Below are 25012 nucleotides of genomic sequence, written 5' to 3' on the forward strand. Positions count from 1 at the left end.
AAGTTCCATTAAGTTTCCAATTGTACATCTACGAAAGATCCTATCCATTTCACTTTAGAAGCAACAAATTCACCTAAACACCTCGTTTATCTATCCCCGGCCAAATTCGCCGTGAGTTCTCATTAAAATCGATTCTCTCTGGCCGAGGATCGCGATAACGTTGCGCCAAACAACGTGCAACTTCGCCCCTCGCACAATGAATCCACGGAGGAATTCTCTCCACGAGAATGAGAGTGAGAGAGAGGGGTGTAAACCCTCTCGGTATCGCGAATGCGTTAACGATCGAAGACGAGCGATTAAAACAATTTCCCCGGGCGATAATTATTCGCTGACTATTACCTGACACTCGTAGGTCCCGTTGTCTCTGTCCTGAACGTATTTGATCTGAAGAGTCCAGTCGTCCGAGCCCTCGGGATGCAAAACTTGAAACCGCTCGTCGTTCGTGTACGTGAACGTGGAGCTGGTTAACACATGGAAGTCACGTCGCCGTATCCAGGATATCTGTGGACAGGCGCACGATCGTGCCATCAGTTTTCTCGCTCTGCTCGATACGAACGATTTATTCCGTTTACAGGAACAGGTATCTTTGAAGGATATTGCTTTAATTTATATCTCTAAAAGCTCCTCGATAAGCTTCCGTCCGATTTTTACCTCGATATTATCTATTCGAAAGGTTGATACACGTGCGAGAATGACGTGGATGATGTTCGAGGATTTCCTATTCTACATCCCTGGCGAGTGACATATAATTGATCATAGTTTTCACGATATGCAAAAAGTGTAAACGAGTTTCTAGTTATTCGTATTTTTGTGTTCAGTTTCGATATTAAAGTGTGTTGCAGTTTTCGCATTTATCGTATCGAGATCTATATATCCAGTGAACAATACTTTTTTTTTAGTACAGCGTTGAATATAAAAATGGATCCGAGAAACTAATTATACGTTGACAAGTGATGTAATTACAGTTGGATTCAAAGAGAAAGAGAAAAATTTTTACGTCTTTTTAAGGAAATAAATTAAATAGAGTAGAAGAGCAACGTAATTAAGGAAACAGAAAATAGGAGCGTATCGGGGAAGTTACTCACCTCAGCGTCGGATACCGTTCTGTCTGCCAAATTGCGAACTTTGCAATGCAAAAACGCTGTCCCACCCAATTGCACGGTGACGTTCGAGACGGTGTTGTTGTCGTTCGCATCGTTCACTCTTTGCAGATCGTCCAGATTGCTGAACCACAACGCCTTCCAATCTGCCGGTATACTGTACGGGACGCGTCGATCTGAAAAAAAATTTTCTTTTGGAAAAATTTCCAAAGTGTGGTTTAAAAAGTTTCTTCTTAAAAGAGTAACGAATATTGCATCCTCGAAAAATTTTTAATAACAATTCTTTTTTCAACAATTACTATTAATATTGAAACGATATTAATTATCCAATGACATCCTTTTAATTTTTCCAAATCGAATTTTATTTTATTTTGTCACAGAGGTATACAATATTCGAGATTTTCACATAAATGAATTTTTTACATCCGTCGCGCGAGGAAGGGATCGAGGGTGTTTGAAGCGAAATGGTGTTTGAAATGGGACATCTTTCGTTTGCTTAATTTCACCGTTTTAGACTTTTATTTTATTTCGACTGCGCTCGGTGGCACGGAGGAAAATGGTTCGAGAGTTTACTTAGGAATGTTGTTTTTGAAAAACTGAACGTCAAAGCGGGAAGCTTTCGAGGATCGCAGCGCGGAAAAGAATAGGTGGATCAGATTGTCGACTTGGGATTTCGAGTCGAGTCTCTCCTCTGTCGTTCCGTAGTAATGCTTTACCTATTGGATCGCTCGGTTGAACTTTCGTCGTGTTTATTTTTCTCATTCCCCGTAATGAGAATTCAATTCTCTCTCTCCGTCTAATTCGAGATATCATTTTTCTTTTTTTTTCTCCGTTTCAACATTTCTCCAATTCCTTCGCAAACCTTGATTAATTGCGTCGTTGAAAGTTAAGAAGAAGAAGAAGAAGAGGAAGGAGAAAGTAAAAAAGAGACACAATCGAAGAAAGAAGACACGTGGTTTAAGAGACGTGGATGAGGAGAAATGGATAAACGATTGAGATAAATGCGGCAGGATAATTCGAAAGTGAACTCTGGTAAAGGGGATAGCGAAGAATAAGGGAAAAGTACGAGAACTCGTCGTTGGTAAATATAGAAATCCGTAAATGGAAAGGAGAAAGGGGGGAGGAGGAGGGGGGAAGGAAATTGAGGAAGGGAAGCAACGGGGCGAGGGAGGGGGCGAAGTTGGAAGGTGATGGAAGGGTCTAGGCAAAAGACAAGCACTTGAGACTGAACTTTGCGAGCTTTTTGAATGCAGGGCATAAGCTTTGTTTCCACGAGACAATGCGAAACCTTATACAACGAGGCAAGAAGCCGGGGGTCTACGAGGGAAAAGGTGCTTCTACTTTGCTTCGACCAGTTAGTTGGGAAGGATTGTACTCTTTTCTTTCTTTTTTAAGTATTCCCAATTCACAGCCACTTTTTTTCATCGGTAGATCCTAAGACTGTTCATCGAGAAGAGGATTTTTCGCGAGGTTAGCGCGTTTTTCGTATATATATATATATATATTTTTTTTTTCTTCTTCGTTTCTTTTCCAGAGACATCGATGCTTGGCATATACGGCTCAACATACCATTACCATCGTGGCTCTGTGATTGGTTGAACACTCGTTTTATTCGACGAATATCCTGATTGATCAATATTTTTTGTTCCTTGCTTGTAATTACCTTAGGAACAAATCATCTTAATATATATATCTCATATATCGTTGCACTCATTTTTCCATAACGTGTTTTTATTTATAATTTTCGTAATAAATGTTAGGAGAGCAAGTTTTTTTTTAGAAAACGACTTTGTTTCGCCGTGGTTCGTTTCGATTCCACACTTGCGCTCGTATTTATTCCTTTCTTTCTCCCCCTCTCCTCCCCAAAAAATCTCGTGTTCCATTTACTTATCGCGCGCCAAGAGCGTAAGCTTTATCTAATGCGTACTTAATCGCGTTAAAGTCCGCTTGACGTACTTGCTTGACTTCTTGCACGAACGGGGATTTCGAATAGAGACGTCTCGTTCCAGTCTCTCCGCGGAAGATGTCCTACGAAATGGAAGCACGAAGGGAAAGCACCGGATTCTAAGATCCGATGGGAAGAGTAATTTCGAACAACGAAGTTTCGATAAACGCTTTATCCGACAGCCGAAGGATTATACGAGTTAATACGTTCTCCAACTAGCGCTACGCTAGGATATGGTATAGATGGTTCTTAGTTGAATGTTTTGAATATTATTTCACGAAACTCTCTCGGGACGTTCGTTGAATATAAATCATTTTCTTTAGGAATGGGAATGATGATGACGATGAATGAATGAATGAATGAACGAACGAACGAACGAAGAAAGATTCGAGAAAGAAAATTTTCACGGATCAGATTAATTAAGACGTTAAATTTGAAATGTTATATGAGATCGCGAAACACATTTAGATGAATGTGAAACGAATGATGATAAGATAAAGGTTTTTAAACGCGTTGTCTGGGAATTAATATTCTAATATTCTACATTGGGAAACGGAGAGGAAGAGAGAGAAGTTGTAATATAAATGTAAATTTTTATTTCAATATATCGTATAAAATGAAGGGCAAGGAAAAGAAACGTCGCAAAATACCTTTTTAAAGGGAATTAAAGTCTTAATACTTTAAACCATTTTTTCTTTCAGGATAAAAAACAAGATTCAATGTAATTTAATATATGTTTCATAATAAGATACGAACGAATCTTATTTACATATTATCAGAAAAATAAACTAATTGCTTTACATTATTGTAATTTTTCTTTGAGTTCAACATTCCGTAGAATGTCATAAAAGAGAAAGAGAGAGAGAGAGGGAGAGAGGAAAAAAAGAAACTTGTAAAGGAGAAATATTTTATTTGATGTACAAATTTTTTTATGCAAAAAGATTTATTTATACCGACATAATGCAAATTTATATGATATCAATTGGAATTTTTTTATTTTGTATTCAATACGTATACAAATTCTATTTGTTATCAAAAAAAAAAAAATTACTCTATACATAAAATTATTAAAAATTGAAATTCCTTACGAATACCTTCAATTATCAATTATCGCCAAGTTTCCATATTTCTATACATATTCTTTTCAACTTTGGAAACAAAATCATGCCGAATTTCACTTTTTATCTGTTCATACATCATTCTCGATTAAGTCTCACCGAATCAACCGATTATTAATTAAGTCGTTTAACTGGATTGCATCCCGGATCTCGAAGCATTTGGTGAAATTAAACTAGGAAAGCCAGAATTGCATCGGGTAAAACGGATGCCAAGAATTACAAAAGATCTTATATCCTCGCTGGGAAATACGGTGAACGAGGAAGAAGGCAGGTTAAATGCTCGGAGAAAATTATTTACCTTTATCGAGCGACCTGGCCAGAAGAATTGTCGGCAGGATCAGAAAGACCATGTACCACGATAGCCGGTCCCGCATCCTTGCGAGGTTTCGAGTCCTCCTGTGAAACGTACAAAGAAAAAGTGGATAAAGAAAAGAAGCGAATTTTCCTTTAAAATATGAAATACAAATTTAATTTAATCGTGATATAATTTTGAAAATTATTGTCGTAAATTTTAACGCAATTTTTCTACAAAAATATCGACAATTCTGAACATCTTTATAATTCTATTATTTCTTCTGGTCGACGATTACAGGAAAGGAGTTAGTGGATAAAGAAAAAAAGCGAATTTTCTTTTAAAATATGAAATTTAACTTAATTTAATCGAGATGCGATATAATTTTGAAAATTATTGTCGTAAATTTTAACGCAATTTTTCTACAAAAATATCGAACATCTTTACAATTTTATTATTTCTTCTGATCGACGATTATAGGCAAGGAGTTGAAGTTATAGAATAGAAGAAATTCGCGTAAAATACAAATTCGTATATTTTTCTGATCTTTCCGGTAACGGTTGCTCGTTCGTTTTTAAATCATCTTTTAAAGTAAACCATCCCCGCACGCGGATCCTTCCCCCAAACCACAGAACACATTCGCGATCTGTTTTCACGTGTTTCGTATGCATTCGAGAACGCGAAAGAACTTATGTCTGATTTATAACAAATTGCCTTCGTTTCGTATGGCATTCTTGAAAAGATTGAAGAAACTGGTATATCGTGGAATACCGCGTGCCGCTTTTCACCGATTTGCATATTAAAAGACCGCGGATCCTTTTGATATCGCGAATTTTAATTCTCCCTTTTCCACTCCATTTTTTTTCTCCTCTCCTTCCCATTTTTAAATTTCCCCTTGGAATATGAGTAAAAATTAAAGAAAAAAAATGTACAATAAATTTAAAAAAAAAGGATCGATCAAAGAAATATTCTTCCTCGATTATAATTTACAGGAGGAAAACAACGCTCTCCAACGAATAAAATGATCCGCTTGATTTCCCGCACCCTTGTGAATACGTGTAACGAACAAATTGAATGTTCCACGGAAATAACGAGCGATACCCAAATCCAACGTATCATTTCTCACAATCGTTTATCGTGCTCGTGATGTTATGCACTCAAAATTCCGCGAAATTTTCGATTGATTCGACGCGTTTCACGTTTTTTTCAAGTATTTATATATCCGCGATTCTCGTTACACATACCCGAATCAAAGAACCTCCTCTCGCGCATTTTATTCCCTTCCCCTCCCATATCGCGTTGCGAATATTTCCTTTTTTTCTTTTCTTCACCTCCCTTCACCTCGCACCGAAGAGATCAATTTCTTGGATCGATGGGATCTTTGGGATCGATTACCCTCCTATTACTGTTGAGCAACAATTACGTAAAACAATCAACATTATTTGTGAATGCGCGTGTTGATTAAAACGTTCACGTGGCGGAAATGGAGGCGTGCACTTATTTCTTGCGGTTGATCGCCGCCAGTCGCGTTAATTGGCCCGTTAAAGTCCCTGTGTGCGGCACAGGGGGCAGAGAACCGTTTCACGGGTAATAAAACGGGACGAATGCAAATAGTTGTGATAAATCGAGCAAACGTGGCGCCTTTATCGCGAAAGGATCGTTCGCGTTAACGTTTAACCGCGTGTTTTCCCATCCCAAAACCTTTTTCCCAATCCTTTTTCCTTCCTTTTTCCCTACTTTCTCTCTCGCTCTCTCTCTCGCCCTCCTCCTTCGCCCTTTCCAATCCCCCGTTTCGAAACCATCTCGTTCCATCGCTCGAGTCCAGGATTACACCTATAAAAATCTATTGTTCGAATTTTTAAATGGCGCAATCGTAATTCCGCGTGATACGGATGTAAAGTTTGACCAGAGCAAGGAGAACGGGAAACGAGGTAAAGGGAATGGAGGGGAAAAAAAGAAAGGATAGGTAGGTAGAGAGAGAGAGAGAGAGAGAGAGAAAAGGAATGGCAAAGATAAAACGTTTTAAAAAGCGCCAAAATTGCTCGACGTTTATTTTTATTTTTCCATCCACGTATACCGTGAAATATTTTCACAAGGAAATGTTTATTACACGCGTATCCGCGTGTCTATTGATTTTTGTCCCTCCTCCTCCTCCTCTTCCTCCGCCCTCCTCTCTCGCGGTTTCAAATTGGGATGAGAGACGGAATTAAAAATCGACGTGATAGAGAGAGATTGTTCGAATTAGCCGGGAGGGATTCGAATATTGGCCGAAAGGAAACGCTCTTCCCGCGGTTATAAACCGCGACACGAGGTGTGATTTATGAATGAAACGTTGGTGAAATTATTATTAGAGAGGGGATACACACGCGCGAGAAGAGAAAGAAAGAAGGAAAGGAAAGAGGTGGGAGTAAGTCTGTTACAGACATCGTTATTAGGACGAGTGAAAGGATATGGAAATAAAGAAGAGATAGGGATAGATAGTTATTACGGATAAACTAAAATTTCCATTTATTCTGACGTTATTTAGTTTAATCTAGAATAGCGGTTATCTAAAATAATTTCCGTGCACGCTCACGGCCAGCACCACGGCGATATTTAATGCGCATCAAGGCTCGTGCTCCTTAATTAGATTAAAAAACGCAATCAGTCCCGCGTTATTCCGTTATTCTATTAATTTCTATGCCGTGTCCGCGGCTATTTATTATAAACGGGTAGACATCCCTTTTTAAAAAGGGATGTTAGATGTCGTTGATCTTGTCGCTAGAATTCGTAATTACATTACAAAATGATATCATCGATCAAATTAATGTGTCGTATCTGGCTTTATTATCTGTGTGTAAACGTTTAGTCCTTGGAATTAATGGGTTAACGTTCTTCATTCATGCATATATTTCTTGGCAATTTTTTTCTTAATGAAATTTTAAATACGTAATATCGAATCGCTTTGAGTCTGTTTGTTTATTAAATAAATAAATGCATGCATCGTTCGAACAATAAGATCGCATATAAATTGTTCTAATATATTATTTTAAAATAAATTTCTGAAGTAATTTCTTTAAATATTTTATTGTTTCATAAATATTTTATTATACAAATAGGTGCTGATACTACAATTTTCTCATTCGTTCACCAATTGAAATAAATGACAAACTTGATCCGTTAAATTCATTATTAATTGTTTTCCATCGTTATTATTAAAAAGAAATATCATAATTCAATACGAAAAAATACGAAAGAAAATAAAAGTGTAGCGAGTAAAACGCTTTTTAAAATATATATCTAATTATTTTTTTTAAATGCGAAAAAATTTCATGAAAATTGATAACTATCTTAAAATCGTCATTTATTGTATCCAATTACAATATTCTACAATATAATTCTACAAGATAAAAACACGAAGAAAACAAAACTTTAATTCATTTCAATTCAGTTATATAACATTCAATTATGATCTATCCTTTAACAAAGTCCAATATAATTATTCCGTCAAATACTCGAAAATTTGAACGATCGAATCAAAGTATTAATCACGATGATTAGTACATTAAACGTCGAAACTTCAATTCAGAGGCCATTATTCAACATTCAACCATGATCTCTCCCTCAACAACGTCCAATATAATTCTTCCGCCAAAAATTCGAAGAATCGAACGAATCAAAATATTAATCACGATAATAATTAATATATTAAATATTATATATATTATTAACGTATTATAATTGGATTGGTTGAAAATCATGGAAAATCGATAGAATATAAACTCCCTTCTTCGTTTTTACGAATTCCGGTTGTGCTTCTTTGCCGCAGGGGGCCTGGATTCCAGCTTGGTATCTACCTTTGGAGAAGAGTGAGGGAAAAGTACTCCCGGCCAGGATTCTCTTCTCCGTTGCCAATCGTTATCCGAGATTTATTGTTTCCCGAGGATCGGCGGGTCACAGAATCGGGTTCATTCTCCTGCTCGCCCTCACGAGGGTTCCCCATTCAAGCGGGGCTGCTTTGCATAAATTTCCGTGCAGATGCGACGCGATATCACATCGGCGTCGTGATAGAAATAGAATATATATATACATATATATATATATAAGATATATACGCGAATACAGGAGCAAGAGCCGATATCAGAGGAATTGATATTTCTTTTCGTTCGAATAGTTTCGTTTTTTTTTGAAAAATTGTTTTAAAACGATCTTCTATGGAAAAAAACATTTGGATAATTTTTGATCGGAATAATTTTCAATCATTATCAATTTGGAAATTGATAAAACTTAGAAAAAAAGAAGGAATTGGACAAAAGTGGTAAGATATTCGACGAATTTTCATATTTTGTTTTCTCGAAAACTGGTAAACGATAATAAACTTTATATTTTTCGTTTATTTTCGTGCGTTTAAAATGACTCGATATTTCTATCAATATTTCGCCTATATCCAATCAGAAATTAGCCAAATTTTTCACCGGTTTCCAAACTCGATTCCCTAAAAAAAAAAAAAAAGAAAAAAAAATAAAAACGAATCCATAAACCAAAAAAAAAAAAAAAGAAGAAATTTTACGCAGCATCATTTCGAGCAATCCGCTACCAACCTACCATGTACCATCCTACGTATCACATAATACGCGAATATAACGTGCACACATGGTAAATTTACACAGACACAAAGACGTGCACGTGATAAGCAACGTAACGCGTATGCGTAGGTATTATTGATTCGTTGCCAATATAATGCGCGTTGATGCACGGGTCAGGCCAGCCAGATGTACACACGTACACGGGGGTCACCGTGTAACGTAAGTAAGTAGCTGGTCCCCACCTTTCGATCGGTTCTACGTGACGGCAATTGGCCAGTCACAATGTACGCCGATATATGCGCCACCCGGGCTGATGAAACAGTTGTACGTACAGCTAGTAACACGCCTTGGTTGGTACGCCTTGCTTAATGGAAACCTTTCCTTCGGCGCATCGATCGATAGATGGATCTCCGCGGAGTGCAGAGTTGGAATGGCGGTGTTGCACGAGGCGTCCGTTTCTTACGTATGCACGGGATCAGATCTAGAGATTAGTGGGCCGGTTTCGAAGTAGGCGAAAACGAGGGAGGAAAAAGAGGGGGGAATTAAAGTGCTGTTTATTGCGAACATCGACCGGAGTTTGATATGCAACGAGAATACGAAATTGGCCGGAATTAATCGGTGTTTTGATCCTTCCTGGCCGGAAATGTTGTATTAACCTCCTGGGTAGGAGCGTGAAACCGATCGTTTTCGTGTTCTTCGACTCGAGAACAATGGGGGGATGGTTCGGTGGAAAATTAGCCTTACGGAGGAAGAAGGTTTATAAGCGAGAACACGAACGTGGAATATCGTTAGGGGAAGGAGGGGAGGGGGACGTTGGAATTTTATCGAGCGAGCGAGGAGGGAGTGTTTGGGTGGCGGAGGCGTGGAGGCGCGAATGATGAATATTTGATTGGAGAACGGTAGAAAGTGGGAAAGAAAAGGGAGTTTGGCGGAGATTATCGTGTTGTTGTCGAGATACCTCGATGCTAGAGTTTTACTTGAAAATACAACTTTCATTCGGCAAGGTTGGCATAATCGTGGGGAGTTTCGTTTCGAGTTAACCGAGTTTCATAGGTTGTTGTTTGCCTTTTGCCTCGTTCGATCTTTCGTTTTGGAATTTGATATCTTCGAAAATAGGAATCTTGTTGTTCGAGAATTACCAACTATTTCGAAACGATGCGAAAATATCATTGCCTTTTCGGTACAATCCTACAAATTTATCCGGAAGTTATCTATGTTGAAAAATCCTTTCAAACGTAAACGTTTATATCCGATACACGTGCGATAACTCAAAGAAGGGATATCCGTGTATCGAACGTTTTTTTTAAATCGAATTTAAACGTACGCGGAACAAACCTGTATAAAACTATAAAAATCCTGGCATTTTATTGCGACGCGTATAAGATTCGGATCAAACTGAGTATAGAGAACCAAAATCGCGACTAACTTTTCTTTCAGGATACGTTTAACGGTGCAAATTCGTCCATCTAAATCTTTGCATCTTAAAACATTTCGATCTTTCGCGTACGTTAAAAGAATAGGACAGAGTAGAAACGCATATAGAACGCGATGGAACAAATGTATCGCGCGTGACTTTGCATTTTAAATACCATTTCTATCTCTCGTTTCTCTACTCTATATACAAAATAGGAACGGTAATTGCGTGTATCTGTTATTATCGAGATCGAAAATAGGTTCATCTGTTGATGAAGAGGATTTGATTTGACTGGAATCAAAATATTCTGTCAATATTTAATTGTTTTTTTACATTTTCAATAAGAAAGTATTAAAATATATACTATTTCCAATGTAATTTGTAGATAAATTATCAATAATTCACTTACAATAATTCTCACCAATGAATCTTTGATATAAAAGTGTATTATATATTAATATGATATTAAATTACGAAGAGATATTTTCTTTTACGAATTTTTAATTCGTTTCGATTCTCATTGATGTACTATCGCACAGTGACAACGAACGAAGGCATTGACATTTCTTTCGTATGAATGTTTAGTGATCGATCCTCGTCGATGTACCATCGTCGATGGAACATCATATGCTAAGTCAACGATGCTTTATCAATGGTAGTGGAAGTATGAAAAGCGGGATCGATATTTTTTTCACAGCTATGAGTATTTGATGATAATTCGTCGAAACATTGTCAACTTAACGCGATGATATTTGACAGCGAAAATGTCGTAGACATCGATTTTTCTTTCGTAGTTTAATTCGTCGATTCTTATCAATGTTTCGTGTTACTATTCAACGATATTTCGACAGTGATAGCGGATAAAGAATATTAATATTTCTTTAGCAACCGTGAGTATCTAGTGATAATTCGTCCATCCTTATCGATGCATTGTCGAGTATGTAATGTTTCGTGTTGTCAACAATATTTGGCAGCAAGCAAAGACTATTAATATTTTTTTTGCAACATCTAATGATAATTCGTCGATTCTTATCGATGCATTGTCGAAGCATCGTCGAGTATATATGTAGATATCCCGTGTATCGTTGCTAGACGATACTTTAACAGTGATAATATATCGAAGAGTGACATCGATGTTTCTTTCGCAGTTATGAGTGTTTAATAGTTGATCCTTATCACTGTCAAAGCAGCGTGTGATATGTAATGTTTCGTGTTGCTATTCATCAACGATACTTGGACAATGGCAACGGATGAAGAGTATTAATATTTCTTTCGCAACTGTGAGTGTCTAGTGATAATTCGTCCATCTTTATCGATGCACTGTCGAGTATATAACGTTTCGTGTTGCCATCCGTCAACGATACTTGGACAATGGCAACGGATGAAGAGTACTAATATTTCTTTCGCAACTGCGAGTGTCTAATGATAATCGATCCCCATCGATGCATGTTCGAAACGTTGGACGACGGTTCGACAGCGTATACAACGAATGTGTTTCTTGCCTCGCGTGTCGTATCGCGGACAACACCGAGACTCGGATGGAGCACGTACGAACGCTTGCCCAAGGGCAATTGTCCACTTTGTTTGCCGGGCCGAGTAGTAGCTGCGCAAACTTATACAACAATTTCGTTCTTAGTACCCTCAATTAACTTGAGAGCAATTAGCATTCGCTTCAACTCGAACCGCTGCGAAACGTCGCTCGTTCCCAGCGTACCTCTTCACCTCTCGTCTCGTCGTCCTTTCAACTTTAAACCGTTATAGGTCGTATAACGTATAAAGTGGCCGTTTTCTTCGATTAAAATTAACGCGAGCCACTTTTGCTCAAAGTAAAGTAAAGTAAGTTTTGTTCCAAGTTCGTATTCGCCGGAAAGGAAATTTTCGTTGACCGACCGATTAATGAATTCTAATCGGGCTTTGATCGGGCGCGAAGAGATTCGATTGTTTCAATCGGGCAGGTTACGAAAATATTTCTCGATACGAAACGAAGGGATCGAATTGTGATTTCGATCCGTGGAAAGAGATAGGAAATTTACAAGTGGATGTAAGTGGAATTATATAAATGGAATTCTATCGTACAATACGCCTATTGTACGGTAGAATTCTATTAATCCATTGGGATACAAACAGGCTCGCGTAATAGGAATTCACGTTTATTCACGTAGATAAGTAGATTCAATCGGCAGAGGTTCGGCTAATCGAGCACTGACCAAAATTTCCAATAATCAGAGCTCGGATAAATGGAATTCTATCGCACAATCGTAAATTGAATATTGAAAAATTTTCGTGATTATTCGAAATAAAAAGAAAAAAAAAAAAGCACGAAAGAGCATGAATGTAGACGCGTTTGATCTTATTAAAAGTAAATCATAGATAAAAAATATATTTTATTCCGTGTAATCCGGATTATAAAAAGATTTGGAACGTTTGCAGATAGATATTGTAATAAACGATGTTATTCGATCCGTGTTTCGTCTAAATTCTCCGGAACAAAACGTACGAATCGCCCTAATTTTCAGGTTAGCGATATTTTTTATCTCGTAGCTAAATTACTTTTTATTTTTGAAAAGTTTACGAGTACTTAAAAACTTTTTACAAGTTTTACTCGTCGTCTTCGTAGCTGGATTTTCATACAGGGTGTTACATCTGAAATAATGAAATATTTAGAAAGAAAGTGATCGCAATAAATAATAATTTGTATGATAATAAAAAGTTCCAGAATCCGATATAGAATATTGATAAAAAAAAAAGCAATATCGAAAATTCACGATTCAACTTATTCCTTTAACTGGTGCAAATACAAATTTTAATATTCTTTTAAATACTACGCGAAACCGGTTATTCTGAAATTTTCCCTCTTTTTCCCTCCAGCCAAATAATTTTCGAAAGAAAAACTCCCATTTTAAGCTTCGTAGTTCAAGCATAGTAGGTATCTTCTCCTAATTTTTCTAATTTTTTCGTTCGTAATAAAAAACGTATTATATTCTATATTCTCGAATTTACCCTACTTTCCTCGATAAACTGAAAGAAGAAGAAGAAAAAGGAGAAAAAAAAACATTCTACGAAAACGGATTTAACATTTTCATATTTACTTTTCTATAAAAAAAAAAAAAAATCATCCTCTTCCCAATTGCAACACGTTTATAACCTCGTGTTTTCACAAACCAGAAACAGAAATTCTTCCATTTCAACTGATCAAACGCTATAAAATTTAAGCCTTATCGAACACATACTAGATAGATAGGAATAGGTAGATATAGAAATGCAACATTTTCCGTTGGTTGTAGAACCGTACGTAGAGGCAAGATGTTCGTGGCGCCTGGTAATCATTAACCTACAATGTCTGCTCGCGTCACGATTATCCAGCGCATAATATCTCTATTTCATCGAAGAACGTGACTCGTCATACGTGATCCTGCACACGTCGAATTATCGATAACCCCGGCCTGTCGTTCGTCAATGTCCGTATTTTTATTTTTTTATTTTTCTTTCTTATCTTTTTTTCTTCCCAACGCCTCTTAATACGGGAATAAAAATTTCCCACTCGAATCCGAATCCGAATTTGCCTCGGACGATCGTCACGTCCCGTTCGAGAGAGAAATCTTCTTTGCTTCGCGGAGAAGGAACCGTTTTTTTCGCGAGCGAAAATGGCTGGAGTCTCGTTATTTTTAATTGAGGTGAAACTAACAGTTTTAAGGGAGAGGGGCAGAGGGAGTGGTGGAACGACTCTATTCCAACGAGCAATGACTCGACGCGGTAGCCACGTTAATTATCCGCTTCGACGAGACGAAACATTTCGCGTTGTTCACGGGTTATGGGAGAAAGGAGCGAGGTTATGTTGATAATTCCAAGCAAAGCGAGATATTAAACGATTGAGATCGGTTGAAGAGGTGGAAATAAGCGGGGAAACAGTATGGATGGAATTTAATGGTGTTTTTTTCGAGTTGCAATTTTTTAAAAATAATTTTCTATTTCTTTTTTCTTTTTTTTATACAAGGTAAGGAAAATTTGAAATTTTCTACAAAAAAAAACAATTTGCGACCTCCTTGTTTCCTGACCTGGATATTTAAAAAAAAGACTTGATAATTTTTTTAGAAAGCACGAGTTTTTTATCTTTGTTTCAAAATAAGTAAAGGAGATAGAGGAAATTTTATATATTATTAATTATATCGGTGTATAAATAAATGATAAAAGGAATAATGTGTAATTTTTGACGCATAGGTTCACGAATTAGTCCTATCCCAATGATATGATCGATTACGTAATATCTAGAAAGGCATATTCAGTCCGCTTTGCTGTTTGAGTTACGTGTCTATCAGGATGATAGCTATTCGGATATTGTTCACTGAACAAACGAGGTGCAGCGAATGCGTTGCCACCCACTACTAGGAATATGTCCGTGTATTCTCGATTGGTACCCTGTTCAAGATAATTAGGAAATTATACTCGTGGATTGTTTTAGTGAATGGAACAGATGTGATAATCACGAACCTCTTGATATTAGATTCTCGAATTTTTCTTTTTATCTTTGATTCAATAATTTCACAATATCCAATATCTTCTCCCACGTTCGATTAACACTGTACAGATTTGAAACGATAAATATAATTCCTTTTCTCCTCTTTTCTTTTTCCAAGATTCTCAATTAACGTGACTCAACATTTTCACAAATTATTTTTCATATTTTCTCGTAACGAACATAGAGATTTAAAATAACAAGTTAAAAAAAAAAAAAAAAAAAAGAGAAGAATAATTTCCACAAATTAATTTCCAAATTAACCTCGCTATCTTGATTAATAAATTACTTATTTTCCTCGAAAACTTTTAATCGAAACTTTTAATTCAACGATCTCTCGATGATAATTATTAACGAACCGCGTAGGCCGGTAACGGAATAATTTGTTTCCCTCGATCGAGCTCCGATTATCTCGCGCGATACTTCCGCTTTGGAAACGCTTTGTTACACGAGCGTGGGTTACGCGATATCTTGACCAACATCCTCTACACTACGCGTTGCTGCTACTACCGTTAGAACGAGGCAAACAACAGGATATCCTGCGCGAAAACCACTTGTCTCCTGATCGATTCTCGATCCTACCTCCCACGCGCTTTCGATCTCGCCGATCTCGCAATCTTGACTCCTGTTGGCCCTTCCTGTCACGTTTGTTTGCGGACGAATTGCGTCCAATGTGTGTGTGCAGATTTCCTGTGTGTGTCACGCGATTCAATGCCGTGCTGTATCGTTTTTGGTATCGACATCAGGGGAAAGGGGGAGGGGGAGGAGAGGGGGCGATAACGTGTCGTTTGCTCGCATGGTTGCAATCGCCGATCGTAAACCAGGAAATTCCGGAAGGAGGAATGGCCGAGGTGGGGAGAGGGAAGGAGGAGATGGAGCGGCCCAATAAAGTAGTTTCCATTTTTATGAGTTTCTAAAGGATTGTTAAGTTTGAGGCTGTTAACTTTCGTCTTTGCTCGATACAAGGCGTGCTGTTCGATCATGGGGGCTTTGGAGGAAAGGAGGAAAGGAGGAAACGAGAAGTCGTAACAAAAAAAGAGGAGAAGAGTTTTCATATTTCAACGTTATAACGTGTACAAGGTGCCAAGATTGTCCAGCTGAAATATTTGCTCTATTTCGGGAAAGAAAATTACGAAAATGTGTGGTGGCAAACAATTTTATTGCAAGTTGCATTGTAGACGTTTTGGGATATGTATGGAATTTCCTTTAAGTGAAATTTGTTTCTTTGTTTCTTTGAGATAGATATATTTCTTTGTTAATTTATGTTATCTATATGTAGTCTCATCAAATTCTTTTATCGTAGGATCGAATGAAATGTTCGTAAATTAAAGTGTTTTACTTTGTACAATTCACAGTTTCAATGTATATAAACAAGTAGCCATTTAGATAGGTACGATGGCTTTTTAAGGGCCGGCAAAGGCAATTAGCACGACCCTATTCACAGCAGGAATTTAGTACGTGACAGAGTTTGTAATTAACAAAATTTACAGCTGTAAATCAAGCAATATATATTTGTTTTTATATTAAATATACTTTTTATTTATTTTTTTTTATTTTCCAAAGTATATTTCTATATTTTCTTACATTTTTCTACATTTGCTTTCTTAACACTTTTGTAAATTTTCCATTTTTAATATTTGCATATGAGACTTCATTTACAAACATTTCAAATAAGCATTTCTGAATATCATTTACTGCTGCATTTATTTTTTCTTTTATAAATTGTTGATGCAATAGATTTTGCCCCTTAAGTTAGGCAAAAAAGTAAGAAGTTGAAAATTTTAGTACCGGTGGCGCCATCTCGCGTTTGGATCCTCGAAGTTCCGATTTGTTATTAGCATAGCAGAATGTGAAAGGAGGTATACAGAGTTAGAAACAAGGAAAGCAATATTGTATGAGAGAGATGGACAAATTTGGGTCACGTGACATTGGTCACATGACTATATATTATTATTTCGTAGACGCAAGATTAAAAATTAATTAATTATTAATTTCCCATTGAAAATTTCTACACTTTTAAGCACTCATTACAAAGCTGAAACTTCAAACAATTTTCACATATAGCTTTTAACGATAGTTTTGTTTTAATTAATTATTTATTAATGATTAACAGATGATGTACAGACTGACACTGCCACTGCAGGATGCATTTTTCACTAATTTCTTGTTATTATGAGATTAATTTATAAATATGAATGTATAGATTTGAAACGTTAATCTCTCCTTTACTTTCACGTTTAATTTTTGTTTGTAACTTTGTTGCTATTTGGATGAATAAATTGATTATTTGTTACTCAATTATGTAATGGAGATTTGCGACCGAGACACTGTCTCCGATAATCGTTAATAAATAATTAATAGAAAAGAATTTCTGGTTAAAATTTATACGAGAAACTTGTATGAAGTTCTAGTTTCAAGATGCGAGTCTAAAAGTGCATAAATTTTTAGTATAAAATGAATAATTAATTAATTTTCAATAATTGTCTATGAAGAGATGATGAGAAAGTGGTCACGTGATGCATGATAACGTCTGTCCTTTTCGCACAATGTTGCTCTCCTTCTCTGTGACGTCACGAATACCTCCTTGCACATCCTGCTATGCTATTAACAAGTCGGAGCTTCCACGATCCAAACGCGAGATGGCGCCACCGGTATTAAAATTTTTATTTATTTTCTTTATCTATCTTACAGATAAAATGTAATTTACATTTTTACGCATCAAATCAAATTCCATGTATATTTTTGTATTTTTATATCTCATGCTTATGCATATTTCGTATATATTTATGTTCTATCACATATATTTTGTACATATTTCATATTTTTCAACTTTTTATACGTACATTTATATCTATACATTTATATCTATATTTTTATATTCGTAAATTTCGAATTTATATATTCCTTCTTGCGAAAAATTATAGCTTTAAACAAGAATTTTTACGGTCAGAAATTTTGATTTTTATATTAAGGGAATATAACCCGAGAAGAAGTGGCACGAGAAATTTTTTCAATGTTTCCAAGAATGAACATTTTTTCGCGGCACGTACATTTACATTCATATTCTGGACACGTGTAACCAATGTAGTCACGAATTTAAAAATTTTTAATACGCTCTAATTCTTCCATTATCATATCACATCTTCTTCTTCATTCATGAAATACTTCCAATGCCAATGGATCACCCTGTACATTTCGATCGAAATTGCTTTACCATTAGGGATACTTGTGCGATTTGACGATTGCTATCGCGAATGGACCTCTCTGTATTTATTTTAGAAATTGGGGGAGAACGAATCTCGGATAGATACATTTTACGGATAAAACGGTTGTTTTTTTGTAAAGCTTTATTTTCTTCTTTTTTTTTTTATCGTTCGATGAAATCACAGATTCATATGTGAACGAATCGAGATATCGTTCGGCTGACCGGATATGACCGGTGATCGAATAAAAAAAAAAAAAAAAAGAAAAAAAAACACCGAGTTTCTTATAAATGGGTACAGGTTATAAAATCACTCGACCCGTTTTTTTTTAACGAAATGAAATTTTCGAAACGAAAAATATTTTTATCTTATTGATTTTCTTGTCAAAGCTTCGCCCGAACGGTGAAATCAAATTATTCCCCGATGTGATCGTGTGTATGCCAAAGAATTATTCTCTTGCAAGTTATCGATTCGCTTGCGCTTATTTTCTATGTACGTGAAAGCCACGTACATAAATTCCAAACTTTCTTCTTTCTTCCTTTTTATGTACAGGGTGTCTCACTTCAATTGCTCGCTAAAAATAAATCGAACAAAGGGGAATAGGATCTTTTTGTTCGAGTTGTTTAATTTTATCCGACTTTTGAATAATCAAAGATCAGTGAGAAGTGAGGAGGTTAGGTTACGTTAAAAATAACAATTTTTTTCACTTCGAACTTTTTACTTTCGAGTTTAGAATCAAACGATCGATCAAATTTTCAAATTCAATTTTCAAAAAACAAAGATCTCATTTGAAAAAAAAATTTAAAATTCCATTTATTTTTTTATTTTTTTTATTATTTAGTTTCGTAAAATCATCCTTTTTTTCCTTTTCGCCGAGACGCTCAATTTTCTCAAAAAGAGAAAGAGGAGAGAAATTTCATTCGAAAAAAAATGTAATTCTTCTTTCTTTTCTACTTTTGTATTATTTTATATTATCACTATTTCATGGAATCGTTCTTCATTCCCTTCTTTCTCTATTTTTGCTCGACACCATTTTGAGACAGCATAGGGGAAAAGGTTGTACGAGGGATTTTTCCTTTTTTGGTATCGATTCCCTAGCTTGGTTTTCTAAAACCATTGCAACCTTTGCAACGTCGAAATAGCGCATATAAGAGCGAGTCTCCATGGCTAAACATTCGATGGCCAACGCCTACTCCATTCTCCGGATATCGAGAAAATTGAAATTTTACGAACGATCGTACTACTTGCATACACGTACCGTGTATTTATATCGACCAACAATACGTACTTTCGTCGATCGAATCACGCTTTCCTCGATTTCCTTCTTTCATCCTCTTTTTATCAGAGAGATTCTTGGTTGAATAATATATATATATATGACGAGACGACGAGCATACGTTACATATTTTATTTTGTTTATGATAATAATTTAATTAAATCAGCTTGTTTTCCTCGGTCGGTAATATTTTCGGAGGATCAAAGATGGACGAAGGCGAATTAACCGTTAATCACATCCGTCTTGCTCTACTCGCAAATGCGCATACGATATAATGGATGTGTATGATTTATGGAATAACGCGCATACTCGTATTACTCTATGAGCACGCTAAAAACGAAAGATACCGAAACGTTGAATAAATAACGAGACGTTAGGGGATACGAGTTAGTCGAGATGAAAAGAGAACGAGAAATCCATCCATTTAGATACAAATATACGGATCACTTTTTAAATTAGAATTTCTACAAATTTCCTTATATAAATAGAAATATAGAGATATATTTCTTCACATCGTATCGATTTTAACATCTCGAGGCGAAACTCGGTCGTATTAATTGAATCTTCCGATAAGCTGATAGTTCGAATAGACGAAAAAAAAACAAAAAAAAAAAGGAAGAATAATAGTTTCCACTTTTGGATCTTGCCCCTGCTTGTTCAAACATTCGATTGAACGTAAAAAAGCAAACATTGAAACGGATCTACGTTCCACAAAAAAAAAAGGGAGAAAAAAATACAAGTCAATCCAAATTACCACGAATCACGAAGAATCGTCGTCACACGATACAAATATTCGCGTTTGATGAAACAACGTGGCATAACGATAATAAACAAGTAATCATTTATATCGAACGCAATTTTTGGAAACGGATTCTCCAATGCTTCTCTTCGTTGTTTCGCTTGATGAAACACGCGAAACGTTCGATTCTTCAACACCTTGATTTTCAACATCTTCGAGACCCAGGTTAACCTCCCTGTGAGGATCTTCCCAGGAATGATCGTCTCGTATTTGCGACACTCGAGCCTCGAGAAAGGAAGAAGGCTTGCTCGAGAGATAAGGAAAGAGGAGTCGGCCTTTAACAGAGGCGACGCGAGTGTTGAAACTGTTGAACCACGGTTAACGTGGGATCTTTGGTAAAGTGATAGGAAGAAGTGGCTTTCGTTTCTCATTTCTCGGGCCTCGAGTAGACTTTAGATATCTCTCTATATAAGCAAACTGGACCGTTCGTTCAACGACCATCTCGAGCTCGGATCTTGAGCAAAGGTTTGTCTCCATTTAACGAGAGCGAGATGTAAATGTCAGTTCGTCAGTGGAGAGATATGGGTGTGTGGATGGAAAAAATAATCGGACATTTTTTTTTTTTTTGGATTTTTCGGAAATTTTTCCCTTCCCTTTTTGTTTATACAAAGGGGAATTTTAATTTTAAATTTCTGTTCAGCTTTTGAAAGCTTTTTGATCGTTCCAAGATCCATCGATTATATTACGAATTTTTTCTCCGTTGTTCGATATTCGTTTAAGGAAAGAAAAAGATATTTTAATCTCGAGGAATAAGATCCTCCTTCCCGTCCCATTGGATAGAAACGAAAAATAAAAGAAAAATGGATGTCATTCCAAGGATTGTGTATATATATATATATATACACACACATACAACATCGCATTGTTTCGTCCATCTTGAATGGCGCGTGTGACAATAAAGAAGAATCACCTCGAAAACTCGATACCTACTTCATCTAAAAATATTTCATACCTCGCCGACAAACGGAATACCTCTTTGTAATCGCGAGTAGAGAAAAGAGGAAAAATCCAACCGACGGTATTTTCCGATACCTCGTTTCATTTAGTAGCGAGAGATATTCATTTACGACACATAATCTCTCTCTCTCTCTCTCTCTCTCTCTCTCTCTCTCTCTCTCTGTCTGTCTCTCTATGTATACATATATACATAAGGCCGCGGTAAATAGGGATTATTCGAGTAAAACGAATGAGCCGTGCCTACTGTTTTGTAAGCCAAATGGGATTAACTGGTCGTACATAAGGGATGCGGTTTTTTTTTCGCGGAGGAAATTCCCGGCGCATTGTCGTCGACGATATCTGGCCAAGGCAGCACGAAGAGAATAGAGTAGCAGGAAGAGTAGAATGGGGATTACGAGCAGGTGAATACTTCATTATGAAGCCTGCATGGAAACTTGCGGAATGGTAATACTTTAACAGGCCGAGGAGGAGCATGGCTGCGGTTGTCCCGGTGGACTATCATCCGCCCCCCTCCCGTTCTCCTTTGATGGAAGAAAGGATTATTCTTAACTAGGAAAAGGGAATATTTCTCTCTTTCTCTCTCTTTTTCTCCTCCATTTTCTCCGGCGCCACTACCTCCATTACTTCTTCGTCGACGATAATTGTTGCTGTCGTTGGGAAAAAAAAGCTGGCTTCATTGTTTCGAAATTTTTATCTACGAAATATATATATATATATTCTTCTTTTTGTCTCTAATTACAGCGGTTACTCCACCACTTGTTCTTCAATTATACCGAGTGCGTCTTTATTATTATAACCACGCGAAAATCTTCTTCGATCCTTTTCCTCTTCTTCTTCCAAGTCTAAATTTCGAAAAAAACTTCTCTATCGTGATCGCGATGCCGTGATTCTTCGCCAATTAAAATTTCCTCTCTTCTTATCAAGAAGGGCTGGAAAGAGTATACATATATATATATGGGTGCGATAAAGGAGAGCCAATGTTCGAATTAGTCGGTGTTCCGGAGACACGCGTTTGGATTTTCTCTCTTTCTCTGTCTCTTTCTCTCAGAAACAATTTCTTTCTCGCTTCCTTGCTCTCCGGGTAAGAGCAAAAATTAGAGGGGAGGAGGCGAATTGGCTGGAAGGATGGAATTGCACGATAGAGATCGGCTTCGCCAATAACCGGTATTCCTCCTCCTCTTCTTCCACCAGCAAAAGTCTTCGACTCGACGTTGTTTCACCGTTTCGTTCGCTCGAAACTCGTGCTCGTCGCTTTTGATAACTTGGTCGGACAACCGTTTCCCGGTCCCTACGATCTTGTATCGAAGGCACGTATCGCCCTGTCACGATTTATCATTGGAGATAGCCGGTACACGGGAGGAACGTTGTTGGTTGGCGTTACGATAAAGATCGCACGTAGTGCACGTAACTCGTTCGAGGATCTACGAGGAAACGTTTGAGCTGAATCGGGGCCTGAAATCTGATCGATCGAGATCGTCGATACTCTCTGCACTTTCGTTCTCCCTATTTTTCTTCTACTCGTCGAAAATAAATTCGAAATTGCTTATTTATCCGCTCCGATTTTAATTTTAATAACTGATAAAATTGTGCGTTTCTTATGCGAAGTATAACGTGGCGGAGTCGTCGAAATCTGATATCGATCGATCCGAGATCGTTCTCGATATCTTTTCTTTCGAGAATTTGAAATTCTCCGTTCCATTTTGACGAGCAAAAATTTAGTATCATATATCTTTGCGCGATACGTATAAATTATGAAAAAAATCATGTAGAACGTAAAATATAGAAAATATGGAAAAGACATGATAGATAATGAATTTTGATAATTATTATTAGAAAATGTTGGGGATATTGTCATTGATAATTTCTTCATTTCAATTTTGACGACCAAAAATTATGTTTATGAATTAAATATGTGGACTCGTCGTAAAAATCTGGTCGATATTTCTACTCGTCGAAAATAAATTCGAATTTCTCCGTTCCATTTTGACAGTCAAGATTGATGTTCATGGATTAAATAGATTATGATATATATATATATGATAGAGCGCCTAATCAAGAAATAAGGTACGATGTGTAAGTTTATTATATTGTATAATACGAAATTTTGAATACGGGAAAATCAATCGTACGGGCTGAAAGGGTGCGATAAACAACGAATTTCGGTTATTATTATCAGAAAATGTTGGAGATATTATCGCTGATAATATCACAGTTTCAATTTTGATGACAAAAAGTTTATTTATGAGACGCATAAATTCAACACTATTTATATTTTTGCGTAATTATTATTATCAAAAAATGTTGAAGAATAACTCTATAAAAAAGTGATTTTCATTGCACAACTTTAGCTCATCTGTTATGTAACAATAACATCGATCCGCTTGGTTAAACGCGTTATTAATTTAACATTAATTTACCATATTGCGGAAGAGATTATTAAGCGGAAAAAAGGAAAGCGTGTGACACGAACGAAATACTAGCTTTAAAATTAAACCGCTAAAAAGATGATAAACTCAATTTTTGATTAAATTTAAAATGTAAACTACAATGACCTCTCTTATGATTTTGTCATTAATAAAAAATAGAATACAAAATCATTGAGGCTCGATATGAGTCCTTACTTTAAATCTATTTGCTCATACATATATCTAAAAAAATCTAAATTTAAGTATATGCAAGTACTTACTGTCAAAATATTTACTTCTCTCTATTTCACGCAAGCCAATAATTTTCTGTTTTCCAACGAGATCAAACTCACACTTCATTTATTCGCATAAAGGCAATAGCAGTAACGTTATAAGATATAGATTTTATAATTGTAGACTCTTGTCTTGCTTATTTGCGTATTCTATTCGACACATGGATCGTCAACCTTTAACTTGTCAGTTATCATACCAGATTACAGACATTAAGATTAGTAAAAACACGTAACTCGAGCGAATAAATTCTCCCTTTCACCCTGCTTCCTCATATGCATTTCAATGCCGTACATAATGACTCGAATAATGTATATTAACTGGACAAAACTTATTTTCGAATAAAAAATAACATCTCAAAACATCTATTAATTTAAATCATTATAAATTATTAATAAGCTTTTTTTTGTAAAGTTAAATAATTACCAGAAATTTGCACAATTTAATGATTTGTCAGTGTAATGATTTTTTATATGTTCCACGTCGTTCCACGTAATAAGAGTTGGATATATGAAAACTAGAAATTTTCTACTTTATTTTACCGCTATATTTGATTTGCAAAACTTTCCAAAACTGTATTAAAATTAATTTTAATTAATTACGCTCATGACATACACGAGCACAATCGAACGCTGGCTTTCTTTTTATATATATTCAGTTATAATTTTCGTATTATACACATTTAACGAAATAATAAACTACAATAAAAGCAGTATTTCGTTCTCTAAAAATTAAATCTCCATATCCAAGCTCGAAACCGGGAAAAAAAATAATTTTGTCCAGTTAGCTCCTATTATTATATAGAACACTTCTGCTAAGATAAATCCATAAAACATAGCTCAATTTAACTGATAATATGTATTGCGCTATAATAAATTCATGTTGAGAAAATGGTGTACCCCCATCGCGTCAAGAAATAATTATTCGATCGAAATTAGATCTCAATTATAGATAGACGTATTATGCACCGTATTATGCGACACAATATAATATATAACTCGATATAACAATAGAATAAAGAAAAATACAAAGAAAGAAGTACTCCAAGTGCACCTGCAAAAAAAAAATCGTTCGAAAAATAGAACAGAGGAAAGTTTGGAAACTTTTACCGAAATTACCGCGGAAACCGGGCCC

At 36.1% G+C, this 25012-nt stretch overlaps 1 protein-coding gene and 1 long non-coding RNA gene across 7 annotated transcripts in view; one reads left to right on the forward strand and one right to left on the reverse strand.

Annotated features, from left to right (window-relative positions):
• The window catches only part of LOC108002013 (NAD kinase 2, mitochondrial), a 99315-nt gene that overhangs the window by 6269 nt on the left and 68034 nt on the right, over window positions 1–25012 (reverse strand). For 3 of the 6 annotated variants that reach the window (XM_062086927.1, XM_062086926.1, XM_062086925.1), the window contains exons 2-4: window positions 4462–4559; window positions 1086–1276; window positions 340–501 (exon numbers count right to left, since the gene is read on the reverse strand). In XM_062086927.1, the coding sequence (XP_061942911.1) occupies window positions 340–501; window positions 1086–1276; window positions 4462–4537 (429 nt within the window). In that variant the 5' untranslated portion in view covers window positions 4538–4559. Of the gene's footprint in view, window positions 1–339; window positions 502–1085; window positions 1292–4461; window positions 4560–8291; window positions 8970–9039; window positions 10672–25012 lie in introns of those variants that run through there. The other 3 variants (XM_062086921.1, XM_062086920.1, XM_062086922.1) reach the window with 3 other exon arrangements.
• On the forward strand, window positions 6001–8989 carry LOC114577421 (uncharacterized). Its single transcript, XR_003697500.2, has 2 exons — window positions 6001–6386; window positions 8264–8989. It is a non-coding gene; the product is annotated as an uncharacterized LOC114577421 (long non-coding RNA).

The sequence above is a fragment of the Apis cerana genome, linkage group LG1 (assembly GCF_029169275.1).
Source record: "Apis cerana isolate GH-2021 linkage group LG1, AcerK_1.0, whole genome shotgun sequence".
Lineage (NCBI taxonomy): Eukaryota > Metazoa > Arthropoda > Insecta > Hymenoptera > Apidae > Apis > Apis cerana.